At 38.8% G+C, this 21,962-nt stretch overlaps 3 protein-coding genes across 3 annotated transcripts in view; 1 reads left to right on the top strand and 2 right to left on the bottom strand.

The window, feature by feature from the left end:
- Window positions 1-97: 97 nt before the first annotated feature.
- Window positions 98-3,594, top strand: LOC109078309 (RIB43A-like with coiled-coils protein 2). Its single transcript, XM_019093619.2, has 7 exons — window positions 98-311; window positions 397-478; window positions 1,824-2,135; window positions 2,312-2,430; window positions 2,545-2,772; window positions 2,893-3,059; window positions 3,340-3,594. The coding sequence occupies exons 1-7, from the start codon at window positions 195-197 to the stop codon at window positions 3,416-3,418; spliced, it is 1,104 nt and encodes a 367-aa protein (XP_018949164.1). The 5' UTR covers window positions 98-194; the 3' UTR covers window positions 3,419-3,594.
- Window positions 3,538-9,214, bottom strand: LOC109078308 (adenosine deaminase 2-A). The gene is made up of 10 exons (XM_042715328.1): window positions 9,042-9,214; window positions 7,879-8,212; window positions 7,474-7,693; window positions 7,184-7,394; window positions 6,957-7,084; window positions 6,570-6,660; window positions 6,380-6,488; window positions 6,078-6,235; window positions 5,048-5,250; window positions 3,538-4,918 (listed from the first exon to the last, which is right to left on the bottom strand). The coding sequence occupies exons 2-10, from the start codon at window positions 8,177-8,179 to the stop codon at window positions 4,828-4,830; spliced, it is 1,512 nt and encodes a 503-aa protein (XP_042571262.1). The 5' UTR covers window positions 8,180-8,212; window positions 9,042-9,214; the 3' UTR covers window positions 3,538-4,827.
- Window positions 9,215-9,609: 395 nt separating this feature from the next.
- Window positions 9,610-21,962, bottom strand: part of LOC109064477 (cat eye syndrome critical region protein 2 homolog) — a 34,113-nt gene continuing 21,760 nt past the window's right edge. Inside the window, 13 exon segments of the mRNA XM_042715327.1 lie at window positions 9,610-12,337; window positions 12,488-14,225; window positions 14,345-15,080; window positions 15,193-15,333; window positions 15,473-15,850; window positions 15,852-15,886; window positions 16,334-16,460; window positions 16,542-16,633; window positions 16,751-16,788; window positions 16,945-17,071; window positions 17,680-17,824; window positions 18,641-18,730; window positions 21,708-21,868. Of these exon segments, the coding sequence (XP_042571261.1) occupies window positions 12,280-12,337; window positions 12,488-14,225; window positions 14,345-15,080; window positions 15,193-15,333; window positions 15,473-15,850; window positions 15,852-15,886; window positions 16,334-16,460; window positions 16,542-16,633; window positions 16,751-16,788; window positions 16,945-17,071; window positions 17,680-17,824; window positions 18,641-18,730; window positions 21,708-21,868 (3,866 nt within the window). The 3' untranslated portion in view covers window positions 9,610-12,279.

Here is a 21,962-nt window from a genome sequence, read left to right as displayed (position 1 = left end):
TATGCATCTGGAGTGCGTGTGGTGTATTTCAACTGAATTGCAGTATGAAAAACAACACAGAGAGGACGCAATTTTCAAACACGCATCATCCGTCACTTAGCAACGCGTTTGTTTGTGTGTTTCCCTCGTTCTGTGACATCCAGTACGTCGATTATATTGGTTATGTGGATTTGATGTGGTGGTGGTGATACACGATGAATCCAGTCGAGCATCTGTCAGACAGAGTCGAAGCTGTTCAGCTTGACAGAGGGAGAAACAGGGAGCTACAACGCCGAGAGAGGGTCTTCAATGATAAACTCCGCACGATTGGAGTAAGTTTGTTAGGTGGAAACAACTTTTACAGCTGTAAACGATATAATATGCAAGTTAATTTTTGTTGATTTCTCTCTTTGTCAGGTTGACAAGGATGCTCTCGACCACCAAGTTAAAGAACGAAGAGAGAAAGAACAACGCGAAGCGAATGAACTGAAAGACTATGGTGAGTTCTGTGAGGAACATCTTTTTTTTTTTTTTTTGGACTGTATCTGTTATTAAAAATATAGGAAATATTATTTATTCATACAATGACTACGTTATAAAATAACATTTTTTACAATTAACTTTTCCTCCCAATTCTTGTATTTTAAAAAATAAATCTCCAGGTGCTGTAACTATATGTATATATGAATACTATATGGATCTAACTCTAGCACTTTCTATTCTAATTCTATTCTTTAAAAAAAGACTTGCACTCTATTCGTTACTGCTTGTTCTTAAAAAAAAAAAACACTAGCTTCTCTAATCTTTTTGTATTTTGTTTTCTTTTTATTTATTAAAAAGACCTCTAACACAGCTTGCTCTATTCATTTTCTATTCTATTATTTATTTGTAATTATTATATAATTAAAAAAAAATCTCTTGCTACTTGTACTGTTAAGCTAACTGAGACTTGCATATCATCGCTCTTTTGTTGATTTTGATTTATTCCATTGTCCTCATTTGTAAGTCGCTTTAGATAAAAGCATCTGCTAAATGACTAAATGTAAAAGAAAACGGGGGGGGGGGGGGGGGGGTGTCTTATTAAAACACTTTAAAAAATAGGCCTATTATTTAATCATACAATGACTACATTAATAAATAACATTTTTTTTTTCCAATTAACGTTTCCCCTCAATTCCTATATTTAAAAAATGTCCAAGTGATGTAACTAACTAGAAAAGAGAACAAGAGGGAAAAACAGTCTAATTAAAATGTTAAATAAATGTATATATATAATCCTAAAAAAATAATCAGTAAAGCAATTAAGTAATTTAGAAAACTTGTGTGTGTGCATGTATAAACGTTTAATGATTTAGATTTTTTTTTTGAAGAAATATTTTATATTTTGTATGTGTGCATGTACACACATTTTCTAAATTCATGGCTGTAATTGCTTTACAAGAATTTCAGCATTTTAATTACATTTTATGGTTTTAAGGTATCATTTGTTAACATTAGTTAATGTATAAACTAACATGAACTAATGAACAATACATTTGTTACAGTATTTATTAATCTTTGTTAATGTTAATGAAAATAGTTATTCATTATTTGTTCATGTTAGTTTACAGTGCATTAACTAATGTTAACATATACAACTTCTGATCAAGAAATGCTGTAGAAGTATTGTTCATGCTTAGTTTGTGTTAACTAATACAGTTAATTACTGTTAACTAATGAACCTTATTGTAAAGTGTTACCCATTTTACTTTACTCTTTTATATGAAAAGGTTGTGGATAACTTAAATAACACAACTGACATTTACATTGAAGTTAACTCAAACCCCTTTCCTGTCTGTTTTTAGCTGATGAGCTGCTGTGCAGTGATCGTGCAGCCTGTATCTTAGAGCAGCGGCAGAAGAAAGATGACCACCTGCTGAATGAAGCCATTGTTCAATTCAGGCAACAGTTTCAACAACCTGCCAGTCGGCGCGAGTTTGATCTGAATGATCCAGAGCTGCTGAAGAAGCAGGAAGGGGTGCAGATACTGCCGGGGCTGACTGGAGAAGATCTGGCCCAGAAGGACAGGCTGAGGAAGCAGCAGGAGCAGCTCAGAGCATGGACCCTACAACAGCAAGACCAACTAGAGCGAGCAAAACAAGAGTTACAACAAGAGAGTAAGTTCACTGGCTGAACGGGAGTCCCAAAAACTGTCAATTTTTACAATTTTTTCAGTGACGCTTGGTCCCAATTTTAAATGTTCAGTGTATATTCTTTCTGAAATGGTACAGTGAACGAATGCAGTTTTTCCTAGCCCTACTATGAATGTTTTCTCCTTTTACAAACTATATAGTGCACCAATATGATCAAAGCAGACTGGCTCTAGACAACCGAGCTCTTGAATTGCAGAAGATGGAGGAACAAAGCAAGAGAGCTGCAGCCATCACCACCAAAGATTTTAACCTTGCACTGGTGAGTCACTGACGACTAAATTTCACAAGTTAGGATTTAAAATTCAAGAAGAACTATTAGTACTCTTAATTAACCATCATTTTCCTGTTGTTCCATGCTGCTTCTTGACCACAGGCTGCAGAAATCACACACCGACATCTACAAGAGCATCATGAAGAGGAGGAAAACAACCAGATGGACATCCTGAACCAGCTAAATGGAGACCTGCTGATGGAAAACCCTGAACAGAATATTAGCGTGCTGGGTCTGTCTCGCCTGCGCAGGGACTATTACAAGGGAATGAGTCCTAAAGAGCTCCAGCAGTGCACGCAATACCAGCTGCAGCAAGCAGAAGATAGGAAGGTAAAGCCAGCACTTGGTACTTTGTTTTTTTCACCTTTTATTTATGAGTAAGTAACATCAAATGGCACTTCTGAAATGTTTCAGACAATTAAGTGTTAATAACCAAACAAATGTGTGCAGCGTGCCATCATGGAGCAAGGAGAGAAGGAGCGTCAGGAGCATCATGAGCGCATGACATCCGCCCGTGCTGCACTGCTGCTAGAAAGACAGCAAGCACGTATTAATAAGGAGCTGCGCAGAGCAATGGACAACACCAACGCACAGCTGGCCCAGGCCCATGACGATCAGTGAGTTAAATAGGGTTTTGCTGACTATATATGATTAGCACACCTATTAATTCATTAGAAATAACTTTTTTTAATATTGATTATGCATTTTAAATAAGCCAGTGGACTATACAGCAGCATTGTTAATGTTAATTATTTGAACAAAAATATGAAACAAAATCTAAATATTAGATAAAAACAATTACATGAAAATTAAAATGTTGCAGTGATAACTAACTAAAATGTTTTTAGGTATTAAAATTAAATCTAAAACTGAAATAATCACTCTTTCCATTTACAGGAATAAACATCTTCAGGATGTGTACACCAACATTCCCGATGAGCGCTATTTTACCCAGTTTAATACCAGCAGTAGATAAACATTACAGCGGGAACCTGAAAGATGAAGACCATCAGGGTTCGGTAATCGAGGACAATTCACCGTATCATTTTACAGTAGACACCTAAGCTTTAAATAGACAGGGGACTCCACTTGAAGTGTTTTGGAAAGCTGCACAATTTTTAATAGGTCAGTAAAGATGGCAAATGTCAAATGGAGTTGTAACACTTGTTCTTTAAAACATTCATGTTGTAAACAAAATGAGTTGCATATTCATAAAAAACTGAAATCAGGTAACTAAAGTCAGCCTGCTGAGGTTGTTGAAGTAAAAATGTACTTTTAAAAACTTAAAAGGAATAGGTCACCCAAAATTTAAGTGAAAATTTGGATGAGTTTGTTTCTTCATTGGAACAGGCTTGTTTTAGCATTAAATCACCTCCTCAATAATAGATCCTCTGCAGGGAATGGGTGCCATCGGAATGAGAGTCCAAACAGCTGATAAAAACATCACAATAATCCACATGACTCCAGTCCATCAATTAACTTCTTGTGAAGCAAAAAGCTGTGTGTTTGTTAGAAACAAACCCATCAAGAAATTTAACTTTAAACCTTAGCTTCTGGCCAAAATACATAATCCATAATAATGCTTTTTCCAGTGAAAAGTCTATTCCCTTTTGTCCTCTTATATCAAAATCCACTGACATATTTGTTTAGAACTGTTTGTTTAGGACTTTTTTTCCCTGCTTGTACTGGTGCTTGATCTGTGCGTATTTCTCTCCTGATTCAGACATTTTCACTGGAGAAAGCAATATTATGGATAAAGGATTTTAGCTGGGAGAAACTGTTTTCAGTTAAAACATTGTATTGATGGATTTATTACAAACATGCAACTTTTTGCTTTACTTGAGTCTTATGGATTACTTGTTGATAATCGTTTTGATCAGCTGTCTCGACTCTCATTCTGACGGCACCCATTCACTGCAGAGGATCTAATGATGAGCAACATGAAGAAACAAACTCATCTAGGAGAGTAAATTTTTAGCCAATGTTTTGTTTTTGGGGGGTTAATCTATTCCTTTAATAACTACTTTTTCAAATAAAAGAATTAATTGACAGTACATCACAGTTTTGTTGTTTAACAGGTGTCTTGAATTCACAGAATTGCACACAAAACTGCTGTCATCAGCCTGAAGGTGCAAGCACTAGAGTCCTCCATTTTGTTTCAATGGAAGTACAGATGATCAGTACACAGATTCTGCACCAGATGGCAGCACAGGCCAGTTCAAGAGAATACATTCAATTCCTCACACCAAGTAACAGCATAAATTGCAGTATCCACACCCCAGTATGTTCACCAATATGACAAACAAATGGGGAAAACATCCTGTAAAAAATGCCTTTAGAGCATGCTTAAAACCTCCTGATTTACAAACTACCTGTTAAAGTAGTCTACAGTAAACTTTCCAAGACAAACTTGTCCCAATTTACCAGCAATACCTCAATAGCCTTTTTCTTAGTTTGACTTGGCAGTGAGCTGTACCTAGAAATGAAGAGCGAAAGGACAAATGAGTTACAAATAAACAGCAAAGCCTGGTTGTAGATTATACTAATGACCAAGAAATGTCTGTAAAATAAATCCTAAAACATGAGAGTAGTAGTTATCCGTTACCTGAGGGAGTTTATGACCAGCTCTTTCAATGTGCCTAAATTAAAGCTCATTCCTCCAAAGCCCATGAAGGCTTCGTAGAAATCGTGTGAAAGGGCAGTGGCCCCAAACAGAGCTGGATCATCTGAACTGATCACTACAGGATGACCCTCAGCCATCAGTACTGCCACTGGGTGGTCCCGCAAGTCTGAGACCAATTTCAACACCTGACAAAAGAGTTAAAGCATTATTAGTTTTTTCAAATGAGTGGCTATTCAGACAATAAAACATAAATATAGCAAAGACTGAAAAAAAGCATAGTGGAAAGCAAAAAAAAAAAAAAATTATAATGTACTAAAACAAAAAGATACACTACCGGTCAAAATTTTGGGGTCTGTAAATGTTTTTGTTTGCTTTTGAAAGAAATTAAACTTTTATTGAACTGGGATGCATTAAATTTATCAAAAGTGACAGTAAAGGCATTCATAATGTTACAAAAGGTTTCTATTTCAGATAAACGCTGTTATTTTTAACTTTCTATTCATCAAAAATGTATCAGTTTCCAAAATTTTTTTAAAAAGTCAGCATATTAGAATGATTTTTGAAGGATCATGTGACACTAAAGACTCACAATATTAGTGTTTTTACTGTATTTTTGTTCAAATAAATGCAGCCTTGTTGAGCATGAGACTTTTTAAAAACATTAAAACATTTTGTCAACCTCAATCGTCTGAATGTCAATTTCAAACTGTAAATTTAATCCAAAATGTAACCTTGCATAAAATTAAATTCATATAGTATTTACATATGTATATATTTACATCTTAAATGATAAGATTGTAGCATTTTTATAAAAAAGGTGACTGTTTAAGACATAGACATTACGTATGAATATCAAATCCTGTTTGTAACCTATTAAATGTGAAATATTTTAGCAGGATATCTTAAAAAAATTAAAATAAAGGGGGCAGGACTTATCCATTGTAAATTGAATCATGGAAAGCAGGAGTATTATTTTTTTTCCACTTTAAAGGCATAAAGAGTGATGATATACCTGATTTGAGATTGGACAGACTTCAATAGGTACATCCATCTTTCTAGACAACTCTTTAACTACAGGATGGCGTGCCAAAGCAAAACCATGACCTATACGTGTGGTGTTGAATAGAAGAGCATCCATGAGGTTCTGATCAACATCTGTTCCCTGTGTATCTGTGTGGGAAAAGTGAATGAAGTTGCCAGATTTTACTATAGCAACCATAAAAAAGAACAAGCACTCAATCGTTTTGAGCCTGAAGGACAACTTTGAGTTACACTACTTTGTACCAGATGAAAGAACAAGATGTCAAAAGAAACCTGTCTCTCCTGCGTGGAAAAAGTATGGCAGGTTAACACCCCTCTCTTCAGGTAGACTCAGAGCGTTCTTGAAGTACCACAGAGGTCTTCCGAGGTCTTCCCGTCCTACCTGGAGTTATAAATGCAAATGTTTCCTTCAAAGTTTATTCACAAATGGTGCATTTCTGCAATATGCTCATCATACACTCACAAAGTCAAAGCCTGCCATGATATCTGGAAAGTTCCTGTGTAGTGTCATTGCTTCCTCTACTGTCTTCACCGCCTCAGTTGCATTTATACCCCTAAGAGCAACAGGAAATGAAATCAAATCAAATATTTCTGATGTTACAAAAGACTTAATACACTGTTCTTTTGAACTTTTTATTCACCAAAGAATCCTGAGAGAATATATATATCAAGGTTTCCACAAAAATATTAAGAAGCACAACCGTTTTCAACATTAATAATAATATTAGTAAATTAGTATATTAGAACGTTTTTTAAAGGATCATGTGACACTGAAGACTGAGTAATGACTGATGAAAACTCAGCTTTGCATCACAATAATAATTTACATTCTAATTTACGTTTCTCTCACCTGTGGACGGTAAAAATGACTCGAGCTCCTAGGAAGTCTGGGAAGTTTTCTTTAAATCTTTTCACAACGTCCTGGCAGGCCCTCATACTCCAGTCCTTGTTATTAAATCTGCCATCAAGTTCATATGTTGAAATTATGATGAAAATTAGCGCATATTAGTATTTATTTACAGTACACACAATTTTAAATTGATTTTCTTTATTTTCTAAGGTTAAATTTGTCCATACCGCTGGCAGCAGCGCTCTGATTTCCACATACATGATGTTGTCCTCATAAAACTGTCTGAGACCTTCATAGAGGTAGTCTTTGAACACAGGTGCATAGGTGACCAACCCGTAGGCCACCAAGAATGCCTGCTCAAATCTCTTCCACACAATATCTTGGCTAGGATAGGCTCTGTCTGGGTCCTCGGTGAAGAGCGTGAGATTTCGAATGAAACTGTGGAGGTAAATGAAAATTTGAGACAAACATCCCTCACCTCCAGTCTCAGATTCACTGCCGTTTTTTCAGGATATACCTGTTGTCCAAATCAGTGCTGTTTTTAATCTTCTCCCTGAGGGATCTGAGCAAAGTCCATGAGGAGCAGTGTGGACGAGATGCAGGCTGTCCAGAGGAGAAGATAAACTGCACGGTCTGCTCATCTGTGAAGCACACGTAGCAGTTCTCTCTGTAGGTCACATTCTTCACCAGCCAATCCACACCCACCATAGCAAAGTCATGAACATGCAGGGCAGCACCTGGACAAAAGATCAGATAAATCATCATACCTAAACCTAGGTGGAGTATTTTGTCATATTATCTTTCTGGCAAAAGTCATAGTTAACAGTTATGCGAGAAATGGACCTTAAAATAAAGTGTGACCATACATTTATACATACACACACAAACTACACAATAAATCTGCATTATTAGATTACAGCACCTTTAGGCATCTTCTGAAGCAAACTAAACACAGGACTTTGATCGATGAAGCGCTTAGCCTTGAAGAAATGCATGGACGGTGGGAAGTTTCCTGCTTCCATATCATGCTGCTTCAGTTTCTGAAGCTTTGTGTCAAGCAGTTTCTCTCTCTCGTTCAGTGTTATACTGCCTCCTGTCCGTCTAGACGCTTCCAGCCTTAACAGAGCTTCCCGCTTCCCGGGATCTGGTCCACAGTTACATGATGCACACCACAGAAACAGCATCCATATCCACATCAGGCCTCTTAGTGTCACCGCGTGCATGGCTGTGATGTAATTCAACCACAGATCTCTGTACTATTGGTGAAAAGTAATAAACAAGTAGCTGGTTAATTTTTTTAAAGGCCCACCAAGTGATTTTTTTGTTAATGCGCCAATGGCTGATATGATGGTATTGTATTTAATATTAATAACAGGTGATGCAGTAATGACAAGTAAAATTAAATGGTTTCAGTAACTGTGGCCTATTCGTGTCTGTTGATTATAATTTGCTGAATTTAAATAAAAATAAATTTAATAGAAACAAGTTATTTGCAGATGCATTTCTCACCAATGATTCATTTATAAAATGTGTTGATTTCTAATTAAAATAAAGTAATTAGTGTATAGCTAGTAACTGGAATAGCAGTATTAACGTGTATTTGAACATGCAGAAAATGGGATTTGCCCACTGCTTGCACTTCTTTTTATTCTCACAACAACAGATTTACCTTGAAGGAAGTTTCAACCACCAGTTTCAACCATTTCAACCATCAGCTGTCAGCTGTTGGAAACTATTTACTTTTATCAGCAAAATATAAACTAACACGTGACATACAGTTAATTAAATCTATCAATCCTGCTAAAACAATGTGACCATCTGTTACAGACCCAATTACTTGTAAACAACCCACATGACACAGTGCACTCTACCTATTATCGGTCATGATTTTAAGTCTGTCTAAATGTTGTTATACGTTTTATATAGAACGCTTATAAACGTCCTGACATGCCTTTCGAGTTTCGAACGATTTAACTGCGAATATATTTAATTATCCAATAAGAGTTTTTCACCAAGCACACATTAAACCGCAGCAGTAACGGTTACAGGAATAAAGCCCAAATAAACGTATAGAAAAATAAATACCTTCCGAGACGAAGCGAATTATAATAGGTCTTCTGGCAACTGAGTACGCCGTATCTCTACAACGACACCGGTAACAAAGATGCAGTTTGTTGTATTTAACCGAGCTTGACCGACTTCAGCCCCACTTCTGACTTCCACAACAGACAGTGACGTCACATCTTTCCTTGAAGCTCATTGGCTCCGCTGTGTGCCAGTGCGCGAGGACAAAAGACACGCGGAAGACAAAGACTTGAATTAAAAAACTAATATATTGAATTAATTTTAGTCTTGTTTTTTGAAGTTTAAAAGTCCATAAGACGACGAGTGATCACTACGAACGTGATATCTTTCATTATTCCCATCTTCAGTTAAACATACTAAAATAATTCATACTATTAACAAGTACATAACAAAAAACATAGAAACAAGACCATGTCTATTAAGGAGAAGTTAAAATGTTATTCATCTTAGTAACAAGTTGGTAGTGCAACACTTGGTACCATGTATTCTTCAAAACTCTCATCACTTTTAATAGTGCAATGTATTTTTTATGAGGGAAATTGAACAGAAAATTGACAAGAGCATAATCTAATGAAACGTAATTTATTCTAAGAAATGTACAGTATAGAAAATACTTCGGTCCATTTCCAAAATAATTCGTCAGTCAGGTAAGAACTTGTAAACTTTACATAATAAAAGTTACAGGTGTCGTTTTGGATGCCATCTTCATTAAAGTGAACAGTTTCAAAACAAACATGAGGACACATTTATATTAAAAAAAGACAAAAGTGTACAAATCCCAAGAGCAAATAAATATGATTCACATTTAACTAACTAGTTTCTTAACTAGTACAGATAGAATAGATGACAGCAGAGACGTTGAAGGGTGGATTTCAAGAGATACAGATCTGTTACCCAGTACCCAGCAATAAGTGAAAGAAAATAAAATAAAAAACACCTGTACACAGCAAAACCCACACATTCCTGTAGTCCATTACAACTAAATTCCTTAACATATTAACAGTGGAGTAGGACAGTCCTCTGACAGACTGCTAAAGTGATACATCTTCACTTATTAGCAAAGACTGGTACAAAATGGTGGACAATGTCCATGTCATCTCACAGCTGCTAGTATTTCCATATCCCTAGTTCATAAAATACATATAAACTGTTCACATGTCCACAAAAATACTAAAATATTACTGTACAACATTTTGCACCATCATAGGTTTCTGGGAAAATTATCTCCGTGTACCACAAAAATCACTGTCAAATCCTTCGTACGAGGTGTACAACCTTATCTCCACTTCAATGTGTGGATTCCACAAAATGGCACAATGAGGGCAAAATTTTAAACTTGGAATGTTGCCTTCATTTTACTTATGGTTGATACACCACTTAAACACCAACAATAAAAAAAGTGGAATGCAGATATTTTAATCATGTTCAAACTTGGCACTGATAAATTAATAATTACCGTTCGGTGTTGCAAGTGAACATATTAAGGCTATATATAGTGTTGATGTACAGATCAAGCTGTAAATCATGAAAAAGGATTTTGAAGTATATAAACAAGTGACAAAAAAAAAAAGATTGGATTGGACAATGTGCCACATTCTGGCATTATGAGGTAGATATTCTTTCTGCCATATTCTCACAAATTGTGGTTTCTTTTTAATGGTTTGTCGACAAGACCAAGAGGACACATAAAAAAACAAACAGATATTCAAAGCAATTCATTTAGTGCAAGACAATAGTAGAAGCAATTAAAATGAACAAAGCAAGTCCATCTTTCCTTCCCCAATTAAAAAAAAAAAAAAAAAAAAAAAACATCCATTTAAAACAAATATTAGAGTAATTCAAAGAACAGTGTGACAGATGCCATTAACCCCAAGTACTGCTTACCTGGTTCCTGTGTCTATACTGAAGATCACAGATTAATTTAAGTTAACCACAGTTCCAGTGACATTTCATGGCATTTTTTTCAATGAATATTCTATTGACAATACCCGTATAAAAACCTCTACACCCTGAGGACATATTCAGAACATTAAATTAAAAGAGGAAGCATTCATGTAAAATATGAGCACATCCACATTTCTCCCATTTGATAAAAGGAGCAAAAATTGTACTTTTACAAGTCAGTTTTAAGGCTGATATATATTCTCTCATCTAATGCATTTTTAGTATTGCGACTCCAGCTGGTTGTCAATTGTGACAAAAATTCAATTTACAATCCAATATGTAAAAAAAAAAAAAACATTTTAAGATTGATGGCCAGTGATGAATGATATTGGGTGACAACAATAAACCAGCCTTCAAGGAATCCCAAAAGCCGTGGATTACTAGAAGACTTTGTAGATATTAAGAGGTGAAAGATGACTACCTCAGTATCTGAAATCTAGTTCATTCTGTGCACACATAAACTAGCAGGACACATCAGTATGGAACAAGACAACAAGTGAAAAGTTAGAATTTAGTCCCATACAAAGGAGCACACATCTAATTTATGCCCAAGGCCACTAATTCCAGTATGAAAGACTATTCCTAGTGCATAAATAGAGAAGCCAAGTTCTCTGCCAGTCTAAGAAAATCAAAGACAATCTTTAAATTGAGGCTGCATTAAAAGAATGCACATCACCAGAAATCAAGCTGATACTGTGTTTTAGTTGAGATGAGCATCACCTCATTAAAACACTCCAAGTGTGGTGTTTCGTATTGGAGCAGAAGATTAATCTTTTATTCCTTAAGTTGAGTTACTACTACGACTACATCTAAAATCTTCCAACAGAACATTCAACAAGTACATGAAGGTAACCGAGTTTAGTTTGTCCACAGAGCTTGGAAAAAGCTCTAGTAGCCTCAGTACCTTCTTTACTACACCTGAGTTTAACTTTGAACCAGAACACAAACTGGTAAATCATATCTTGCTATTCTCATGGACTGGGAAAAAAATTGTTTATTTACTTCCTAAGTAACAGCCCATGCAAAGGAGACTGGATATATTGTTCCTTTGTAGGGAATAAGGCCAAAGAGACATTCCAGGCTGAGAAGAAAAGCTGTAGACCAATATTATGGAACAATAAACAGGACTGAAGATTCACAGCTCTTCCTTGGTCAGTGGTCCCACTTCTTGGTACTGCAAGTTATTCCTTTCCCTCCACACTGACTGCGAGTGCCTAGTCCAGACAAGGACTGGTTATCAGTGTCTTAAAGTCTTCTAGGTGGGTAGTGGAGCATGTCTGTGAAATCCTACTTTTCATACTCCTTGTTTATTACCTGGGCCATTGGGAGATGCTGTACTCAACATCTGGTGCCTATCAGACAAGGAAACGGGTTACTACAAGTAAGGAAAATTAATGTGAAAGAATTATACAGACATATGTATATGAATGTGTGAGTGGATCATTCTTCTGGATCAAACTCAATTATATCATAAGATCTGAGAGATAAATGAGATCTCTTACCCAGTGTGAAATAAGTGTTCTGCAACCACTGCTCTTTGAGCAACCATCATTCCCTGGAAGTGCCCTGCAACATTTGGATGCCTGTACATAGCCATGCGAGTTTGGCCTGGAGAGAAAGGCAGGTGCTGGGGTCTCTGTAAAGCTTCCATCAAATGTGGATGAGGATGCTGTGGTGCAAAATGTCCACTGGGAAACTGCTGCATGCTGGGATGCATGCCTCGTGACTCATATGGGAAACTGGGATGTGGCTGAGCTGAAGTACGATGTCGGGCTGTAGCATTGTGGCTATCCAGGTCCAAGATCTCCTTTGGGCTCTCAGACCGTTCAGAAGGCTCTTCAGTCCTTGCCTGCTTGGCAGGGCTGCCATCCTCTCTGTTTTCCAATGCACTGCTATGGGACCCATCAGGTAAAGGAATAGGTGACATTAAACTTCCAGCAGATCGATCAGAGCCATGTGGAGACACGCTATTGTCCTTGTGTCGGCCATTAAAACTACCAGTGGATGGTGATGGGTAAGAATTGGGCATCATTGGGTGCTGAGGGTGATACAGAGGTCTAGGCCACTCCTCAGATGGAAATCCAGGTCGGCCATGTCGGGGGTGCTGATAGAACTGCTGCTGCTGGAACTGAGGATACATGCTGGATTGGCCTTGAGGATGCTGTGTGGCCATGCGATACTGGTATGAAACACCTTGCTGGTGATAAGCAGGATAGTGTACAGGATTTTGATGAGGGTTATTTCCCTGTGATAGTGGTCCCTGGTTTGGGTAAGGCTGGTGATTTGGCGGGTTTAATGCTCCACCCATCTGTGGGCCAAAGTGTTGATGTACTGGCTCAGTTGCACCGTATTGGGTCACAATGTTACTCTCTGGACCCTGAGTGTGTATTGGAAGAGCCTGATTGTGAAGAGGTGCTAGCTCCTGCCTTCCTAGTTGGGTTTGTGACTCTGGACTGAAGGGCTGTGATTTGTAAAGTCCATTGGCATGATCATTCCTCATGTCAGCATTGCTGCTATCCTTGGAGGCTGTACTCCCACCTGACACTTTCCTGCTGGTAGGCTCACAAGGTCTTTGGTCTCCCTGATCAGCTGGAGAGGGTTGAGCAAGTGGATGCGATACAGGGTGGCTAGGAGGTAGAGAGCTAAGGGTAGCAGGCTGATGAACACCGGGCTGACCCCCCTGAGGTGGAATCTGTGGCATTCCATGAAGAGGTCCCACCTGTGGCCCTCTGACTGGTCCATTGTGTGGTATTTGCTGTGAGCTGTTCTGAGGATACTGATGAGATTCATTTTGTTGCATCTGTTGAGAAAGATTCTGCAGAATATGTGAAGGAACATTCTGAGACTGTCGTTGAGAACCATTCTGAATAAACTGTGGTGGAACGTTATTATGGATTTGTTGAGAGGGATACTGGGGGATTTCATCTGGGGATTTATGAGGCATTGGCTGAGGACCATTTAGGGGTAATGAAGAGTCATTCACAGATTTTTGCTGTGGGCGACCTGGTTGGGTTTGAGAATTTGGGTGGTCACTGTTGTGTATTTTCTCTAGATTTGACAGTCTATGTTTCTCTTCATTCTGACTGGGATCTTCTGTGCTTGAATCGGACACTGATGCTGGAGCTGTTCCTAGAAGTGGTTGCTCAGATTTTTCTGTTGGATTAGGATGAGAACGCATGTCAGCTTCAGTCAAGGCATTTTCTCCAGTTGATTGTTTATCACCAGATTTTGGACTTGAACCTGTTGGGATATACAATGGTGATAAAATGTTCTTAAATCATGCAAGTGCAAACTCCAAATCTCATTTTCATTGAAAGCAATACTGTAATGCCAAACATGGCAAAAAATACCACTCTTACCTTTGGGGGATATGGGAGTGTGCTGGATGTCTGTAGCACCATCTATAGAAGGCCTGATGAACTGGTTTTCAGGAGAAGACAAAGCAGCAGAAGCCAAAGCATTACCACCACATTCTGGGGTGGGCTGAAAAGTCTCATCCTGTTGAGAAGATGAGGCAGAGAGCTGCTGGAGGGCAATCATCTCTGGACTATCAAGCATGGAAGCCAAATGTGGCCTTAATACCTGAAGCGCCCCTGGTTGTCTTTGGCCAATGGGACTTTGGGAGCTGACAGAGGGCATTCTATATTGACCATCTGTCACTGCATAACCAGTACTGTGTGGAGGATGGATCATGTTGTTATTGTATGGATGTTGGCTAGTTGCACTCTGTTCTTGCATCATAGGTCCACCAGGTGTCTGCTGCCCCTGATTGTTCATGGGTGGCCACATCCTGGGCACATTCATGCTATGGGGGCCATAAGGAGGGTAGGAACTATGCATTGGAATACCTGGCCTGGGATACCGGTTCCCCACAGGCTGCATGGACTGCCTTTCTGGATGTTGCCATGAAGGGTACATGTTGCCTTCAGGTGGAGGGGCACAGAGGCCTCCAGGCTGAAGGGTCATTGGCCTTGGGCCAAGAGAAGGACCATGAGTAGGACCAGGATAAGATTTTTGCTGATGTGGATGTTGTAGTGGTTGACCAAGTCCAATTGGGTATCTAGGACCGAGATTTGGACCATTTATGTGGGAACCCTGATTAAAAAAAAAAAAAAAGAAAACCATTATAACAACCTTCAAGTGGTAAGAAACAAATTTTCCTCACTAAGTTATCAAACTGATGCTGCTGGTGAAGATCACTACATACCTGCATGCTGTAGTGAGGTATATGCTGAGTTCCATGATCCACTGGTGGCCTGGACATGAGGGGTCTCTGTCCAGGATATGGATATTGGGGGTCAATCATCATTCGTTGAGCATACATTCCTGGTCCTGCAGGTTGTTGAAACTATAGGAAAAAAAGAGCACATCTCTTATGAAGTACTGGCAATAATAAGTCCTCCAGAAGCACTTTTATGATAAGTCAAAGCAGTTGTTTCAACTGTTAACAATAAACAAATTTTATTGTGTAGGGAGTGTAGTCTAACCTGTTGAACGGGATGTAACATGCCAGACTGTTGCTGTCCTGGGTGGATGTTATGAGGATGTGGGGGACCGTTGATGTAGTGTGGGGGAGGGTGTTGTAAAGTATATGTGGGTTTATCTTGTTGCTGATAATTTCCCTTTCCACTATTGGACGTTTTGCGTTTTTGAACTTGCTCAGTGACTCTGATCAAGCTCTCAGGACCCGACTCTTTGTGACTTTTGCTCTTTTTCTTATCCTTGCGGTCCCACTGCGTCACCTCAGCAGCTTCAGTAGGGCCCGGTTAAAGTGAAACTCCATTATTGTCCGTGTCGCCATCCTCAGCAGGGCGATTAGATGCCACAATTCAGTTCAAAGGGCCGTTCGGTTATGTTAAGCAGCGTTTCCAAGGACTCAGACATTATAATACCATCATATTCTGTTATAATTTAAGAAGACAGACAGGAGGCCTAAACTATACAAGCGCACATCACATAAACATCATTAAATGTAAATACAATCTCATCTCCCCATGCACAGCAAGCACACCAACCAGGTCACAGAACCACAGTTGACCTCTGACCCCGCCAGCCCCAGGGGAGTGCATTCTGATGGATGGATGTCTCCAGGGAGGGGAGCTGTGGGGCTGGAATGTCTCTGTGGCACTGCAGGACCTGGTGCACTGGAGGACAGCTCAATCACTCTCTATTAATCAATGCCAGAGCCTTTCCACATACTTCCACAACTATTATGACTTGCTTTGCTCATCAATTTTTAAACACTGCTACACATTCCTACATTTTGTTGAGTAGATTATTTTTAAACACTTTTTTTTTGTTTCACTATGCTGCTTAACTTTGCAACAAAACAGTTAAATCATATTTACCACTCTCTTCTCCATTGTATTCCAGACAGTTCTCAAACATAAGCTTTACATCGGCCACAAACTCATCCTTAGCCATGTACTCCCCATCATTCAGCTTTCTTTCAATGGTGGACAGGTCCATTGGAGTCTGACGGAACATTTTAAATATCTTATTGAATTATTCTTAACAAGGTCAAACAAATTTCTTTATAACAGCTTGTATGCCCACCTGTATGATTTCATGATAGTTGGGGGCATAAGACTCATCAACAGGCTCCATGAAAGGCCAGGCATCTTTGTGAGCTTTGAGGGCCTCCAACACTGAAGAGAAAATTATTTTACATTATTTTAGTGGAACTTCTTCTTTACTGTAGGTATTTAATGAGGAAACAAACACTATGGTTTAATCATAACACAAACACTGTTGTCCAAACATACCTTTGTAGAGAGCAGTGTAATCATCGTCTATGTCATAACTACAATACAGAAAGAGAAGCGAGTAATGAATAGCAACAACCACACCAATCTACACATTAATTAACAAGCAAAACAAACATCGAATGTGTGTTAGGAGACTATTAGCAAAATGTAAAACTAATACTGAGTTTGAGAGTTAAAACAAAAGTCCTTACAGCTCTTTGGTGCGACGTGCTCGGCGACTAGAGTGAGTCTCCATATTCAGCAGCTCAGGGGGAAGTTCTTTTCCTTGAGAGAGCAGCCAGGCCTTCTCCTCTCGCTGCTTCCTTCTACGTGCACGTTCTGAACAATGTAGAAAAACATATCAGTGAATGACAGAATAATAAAGCAGTTTACACTTTTTATTACCATTAATAGTGCAATTGTTACCTGCCCACTTCTGCCTAGGCCAAGGTGATGAAAAGTTTGCAAACTAAATCAAATAGTAATAAGAGCAATTCATCAGGCAGCTTTAGAAGGCACATTTGATCAAAGGGCACAGGCAAGATAAAGGAGAGAAGTGCTTTATGTGCTGAGATTAAAGGCCCTGACTGACACACCCTGCTGGGAGGATTAAAAGAGGTCAAGGAAGAAACCACTGGAAAGGACTGCAGGCCCGATCTTCATCCATAATACATTAATGTGGATAGGCCCATCAGCAGCAGCACAATCAAGAGTTAATTAACCCACTGACAGGGAATATCAGAGCTGTATGATTCTCACGAGGAGTGAGCCTGATCGTTTCCCCTAGCTCAGCTCTTTATATGATTAAAGCAGCCTTGGGTTAAAGGCATACTGACTTCAAAACCGCCATGTTGAGACAAGACCACAGAATGTGCTCTAGCGTCAGTGTGTGTTTGATCACGCTTCTGGGGAAACTTTGGTCACTGGTTACCTGAACTGTTACTCACCCTCGACAGCTTTGACTCGCTCCTGTTCCTCTCTCTCCCGTTCTTCCTGAAGCAGTCTTTCTTCTTCTTTCCGTTGTTCAGCGAGCAGGACTTGCCTTTCCAGGTCCTCCTCCCTATGCTTGTCCACCTCAGATGTGGCTTGTGTCTGTCACCCAAATTCATCAATTAAACCATAGCTTACATCAGGGGTTTCAACCTTTTCGGGCACCCGCCCCAAGTTGGTCTAATTTCACTCACTTTTTCTTTTGTTCTTTATGATTAACATTATTAACATAAGAAATAAACGGATCTCAGACGGCTTTGTTTGTGCGTTTCAGTTGTGTGAATGGTGCGCACAGAAATGATCTAACGTTATCACAGCGTGTTAGTACCGCATTGAGATGTCTTGCACTTAAATGGCTTTAAATTACTTTAATGTTTAAACTGACAAGAATTAAAACACGTGAGAATGATAAAACTTTGAGGAAGCAGCACTGGCCCGATCGTTCAGACAGTTTTGGGGGGCTAAAATGAGTAGTGGGGCTGGAGTCTAAAAAGGGTTTACGACTGCCCCTGGTATAGTGTTCATAATTATAATGAAACAAATATATAACCTGATAATAAATATATTACCTGATTCAGTTTGATGGCTGAGCCCGTTTCTGATAGCAACATGCCAATACGTGGCTGGATTCCCGACGCGGCTAACCGTAAATCATCTTACACTGTCAATAAGTGTGACTGATACTCAATCCAATGCTGCTCTGTCAACGGATTAGCAGTGGGACTAATCAAACTGCCCCCTAGCGGATGGCAGTAGATTGGGCTACTCAAGGGTATGCCTCTGAATTAACAGATGCTTGCACCCCCCCTTGACAGGTGCTGGCGTCCCCCTAGGGGCGCACGCCCCACAGGTTGAAAACCCCTGTCTTACATCACATACATAAACAAGAAAGTGCTGACATGTTTAAAAAAGGCCCACCCCATTCTCTTTGCTGCCATTTTGTTCAGTGTTGTGATGGCTGTTGTGTTCCTTGGGCGGATTCAGTAGTTTATGCTTCATCTCTTTCTCCTGGGGAAGAATATTCTTGTCAGTTACACATATATGTGGGTGTCAGGTAGGTCACTTTGTTTTAACCAAGAGGCTAAAGGAAGGGTAAAGGGTGTCATCACAGAACCAAACAACCCACGGCGACAAAGGCCCATCTTCCCCCATATCAGTATATTCAGGATCTTCAGCTTTGTGCATTACCCTACAACACTTAATCCCATGCTAGAAGATGGAGTGTCTGTGGTATCACCACTTAAAAGGTCAAAAAACCTGCAGCACTGCAGGCCGTCAATCACCATGCTCCAGCTCACTTCAAGGTGAGAGCTTGCCACATGACGACGGCTAGATGGATTGGCTCTGACAGGGCTATGAGACTGTGATTGTGTGCATGTATGAGAGAGAGTGGGAGGATGGGTTTGATTTGAAGAGGCAGTTGTCTATGTTAAAACCTATTGCATCAAGGTTGCGAAAGAAAATATCTGGTTCTTTGCAGATCTATGTACAGGTGTGGAAAATGTGAAGCTCCATAATGCTGGAAGCACTGAAGCAAGATGTACATTTAACAGTGAAGGTATGTAATGGTAATTGCTGGAAGCATGGTAGCTATGGAAACCAGACACTCTAATAGGTCTTGATTAGCTACGGAAATTACATGTCAACACCACTGCAAAATGTGCATACCAACATGTATTTGATATAGACAGTTTCTCACTGGTAAGATAAGACAAAGATCAGGTATCTAGTTAATCTATTATACATGTGCATATGAAAAATTGAAATAGCTTCAAACTAATGAGTATTATATTGCTCTAAACTTGAGTATTTTTAATCTGCTGCACTATGTAGATACTAAATGCCTCTGAAAATATTCTGGAGCAGTTGCAATTATCCATAAGGACAATGGACCCTGCATGGCAACTTAATCTCGAGCCAGTGTATAGTGGTTAATTACTTTGATTTTAAAAACATTCAATTTTTAATTGAAATAACCATTTAAAAAAATTGTAGGGTTGAAAATGATTAAAGACTTCTGCTTTCCAGTCCCAAACCTATTTTCAGTAGCCAAAGGGCCATTTGAAATTCTTGAAGGCACAAAAGTGCTGATTGTGATCAAGGCCTGTAGGCCAACATATGCATACATCTGGGTCTGTTAATTGTCACACCTTTTGCATGGTGGGGAAAGCTGTAATTTGCTGATTGGTCAGTTTGAATGTCTCATATTTGGTTTTTAGACACATGGTCAAGGAAGGGATAAAAGAAGATTGTAACTGTTGCTCTGTCTCTTTTCTTGGCTGGCGATCTCTCTTTCTTTACTGGGGCCCTCTTCTTGGGTCTCTGCTCTCTCTCTCCCTCCATCTTTCTCTCTCTCTCTCTCTCAGGTAACATTTTACATACATGCTGGGTACAATTAACTGTTTATGTTTTACCATCCTTCATCTATATTGTAACCATAATGAAATTCTGTCATTAAACCATTTCAGTTATAAATTATGTGCTAACTAGCCTCAATTCAACATTGACATTAAAGTGCTACCTATTGCAATACAACAGTCACACAATAGCAACAAAATCAATTTTCTAATCTGATGTGGCTTCTTATTACAGAATGAAAATGTATTCTATAGTGCAATAAAGGCTATATTGATTAGCATTGCATTACAAATTGACTTTATTATTTTGAAAATACCCAAGATGGCATGAAGAGCACCATATATTGTAGGTTTATTGTCTTCATGTTTAATCAGTTTATACGTTTCTAGCTGCTTTTAATTCAGTCACAGTGATAGCTAGATGTTTGTCCATAACTGTGTCTTATTTTGAAGGCTGCGCCCTCCAGAGGTCGCATTCAAAGGCTGCATACATCATCAAGGCTGTCTCATTTCAGAAAAGCAAGTACTCCGAATGCGACCTTAGAATGTGACCTTCTTTCACAGGCATGAGGTGTATCCTTCACTGCTACAGATAACCCACAATTCTTTGCATCCTGTAAACAACAGTCGTTTGTTTGGGAAAAAAAAAAATGGAGGCGTCCGGAGATTGTAAAGTGACACACAAGCAAAGATGTGGTTTAAATATAAGTATTTTCAAGTTCTTCTTTTTTAAGTTGTATTATCTCAGTTGGCAGATGTGGTAAACAGGATTATAAGTGTTTAGTGATTTTTAAATGTTGAGAACAGTTCTTTGCTAGCAAGGCGAGAAATTGTTAATTTGTTTAACCCTCTGGTATTGTACATTTAACTAGTGTGAGTGTGCAACGACACTAAATGTGTTGGCCTAGCAACGTGACACTTCCTGTTTCCTTTTCCGCCCATCCTACAAAGGCAGTCTCGTTTAATTCTGGGTGGAGGACACTCCGTATACGCATACTTTAGAGGATGCGACCTCCAGAGGACACCTTCGAAATGAGACACAGCACATTTTAGGGATTTCCTGGAGCGTCATGTGTTCTATTACTTCTGTGATGCATATGTTCCCCACAGGCATGAGGGCGTATGAATAAAACAGACATTACATGAGTTTAGCACTCAGTCTTATAATTAGGCCATAATTAGGAAAAAAAATACCACTCTCTAAAGAAATTTGAAAACAAACATAATAATCCATGTTTTTCTCCATGTATAGAAGTGTATAAAAAGGAGTTTTTTTTTCTTTCCCCACAGTGGATGTATAAAAGGCTCATATTTCATATGCAGCCCTAGGCTGAACCACTGTAGGGAAACCACCCTTACAAAATATTAAGAAAAAAAAAAGTAGTTAAGAAGAATTCTTCATATGAACGTTATCTAAATTACATGAATTTAAATATTCTTCTCAAAGGACTTCTCAAAAAAAAAAAAAAACATTTAAACACCCTACTGACATAGCTTAACTGCATATGCCACCATAGAAATGGCAATCTCTATTAAGGATATTATGGAACCTATATCCCGGTTTGACTCATAACGTGACTCATGATTACATCACAAAAGGTGTAATCAGACAGAGTGAAAAGTCTCACCTTTTGTTCAATCATGTTACTGATCTCAGGCAGGAAGTTTTGAGTGATGATACGGTACAGGTGCCGGTCCTGAGGAGAGATTTTGTCCTTAATACTTTCGGCCAGATTGACCCACTGCTCCTCTGAGTTACACACCAGAGACCAGGCTCCACGCTCACGCTCTGACAACACATTACACAAATATCACCTCATAAACAGATTCAGAAAGGATCAATATCAAGGATTAATCAGTTAAAAACCTCCAAAGTACACAAA

This window comes from Cyprinus carpio, chromosome A25 (genome assembly GCF_018340385.1).
Source record: "Cyprinus carpio isolate SPL01 chromosome A25, ASM1834038v1, whole genome shotgun sequence".
Classification (NCBI taxonomy): Eukaryota; Metazoa; Chordata; class Actinopteri; order Cypriniformes; family Cyprinidae; genus Cyprinus; species Cyprinus carpio.
Note: the sequence above shows the minus strand (reverse complement) of the source record. Positions and strands in the feature narration are given on the sequence as shown.

Bases quoted from the DNA above. Each gene is read 5' to 3' on its own strand.
- LOC109078309 (XM_019093619.2), top strand. From the start codon at position 195: ATGAATCCAGTCGAGCATCTGTCAGACAGAGTCGAAGCTGTTCAGCTT. The intron at 2,136-2,311 runs GTAAGTTCACTG...CAAACTATATAG, and splicing joins ACAAGAGTTACAACAAGAGA to TGCACCAATATGATCAAAGC. The intron at 2,773-2,892 runs GTAAAGCCAGCA...AAATGTGTGCAG, and splicing joins AGCAAGCAGAAGATAGGAAG to CGTGCCATCATGGAGCAAGG.
- LOC109078308 (XM_042715328.1), bottom strand. From the start codon at position 8,179: ATGCACGCGGTGACACTAAGAGGCCTGATGTGGATATGGATGCTGTTT. The intron at 7,694-7,878 runs GTGCTGTAATCT...TCTTTTGTCCAG, and splicing joins GCTTCAGAAGATGCCTAAAG to GTGCTGCCCTGCATGTTCAT. The intron at 6,661-6,956 runs GTGAGAGAAACG...TGTTGCTCTTAG, and splicing joins GTCATTTTTACCGTCCACAG to GGGTATAAATGCAACTGAGG.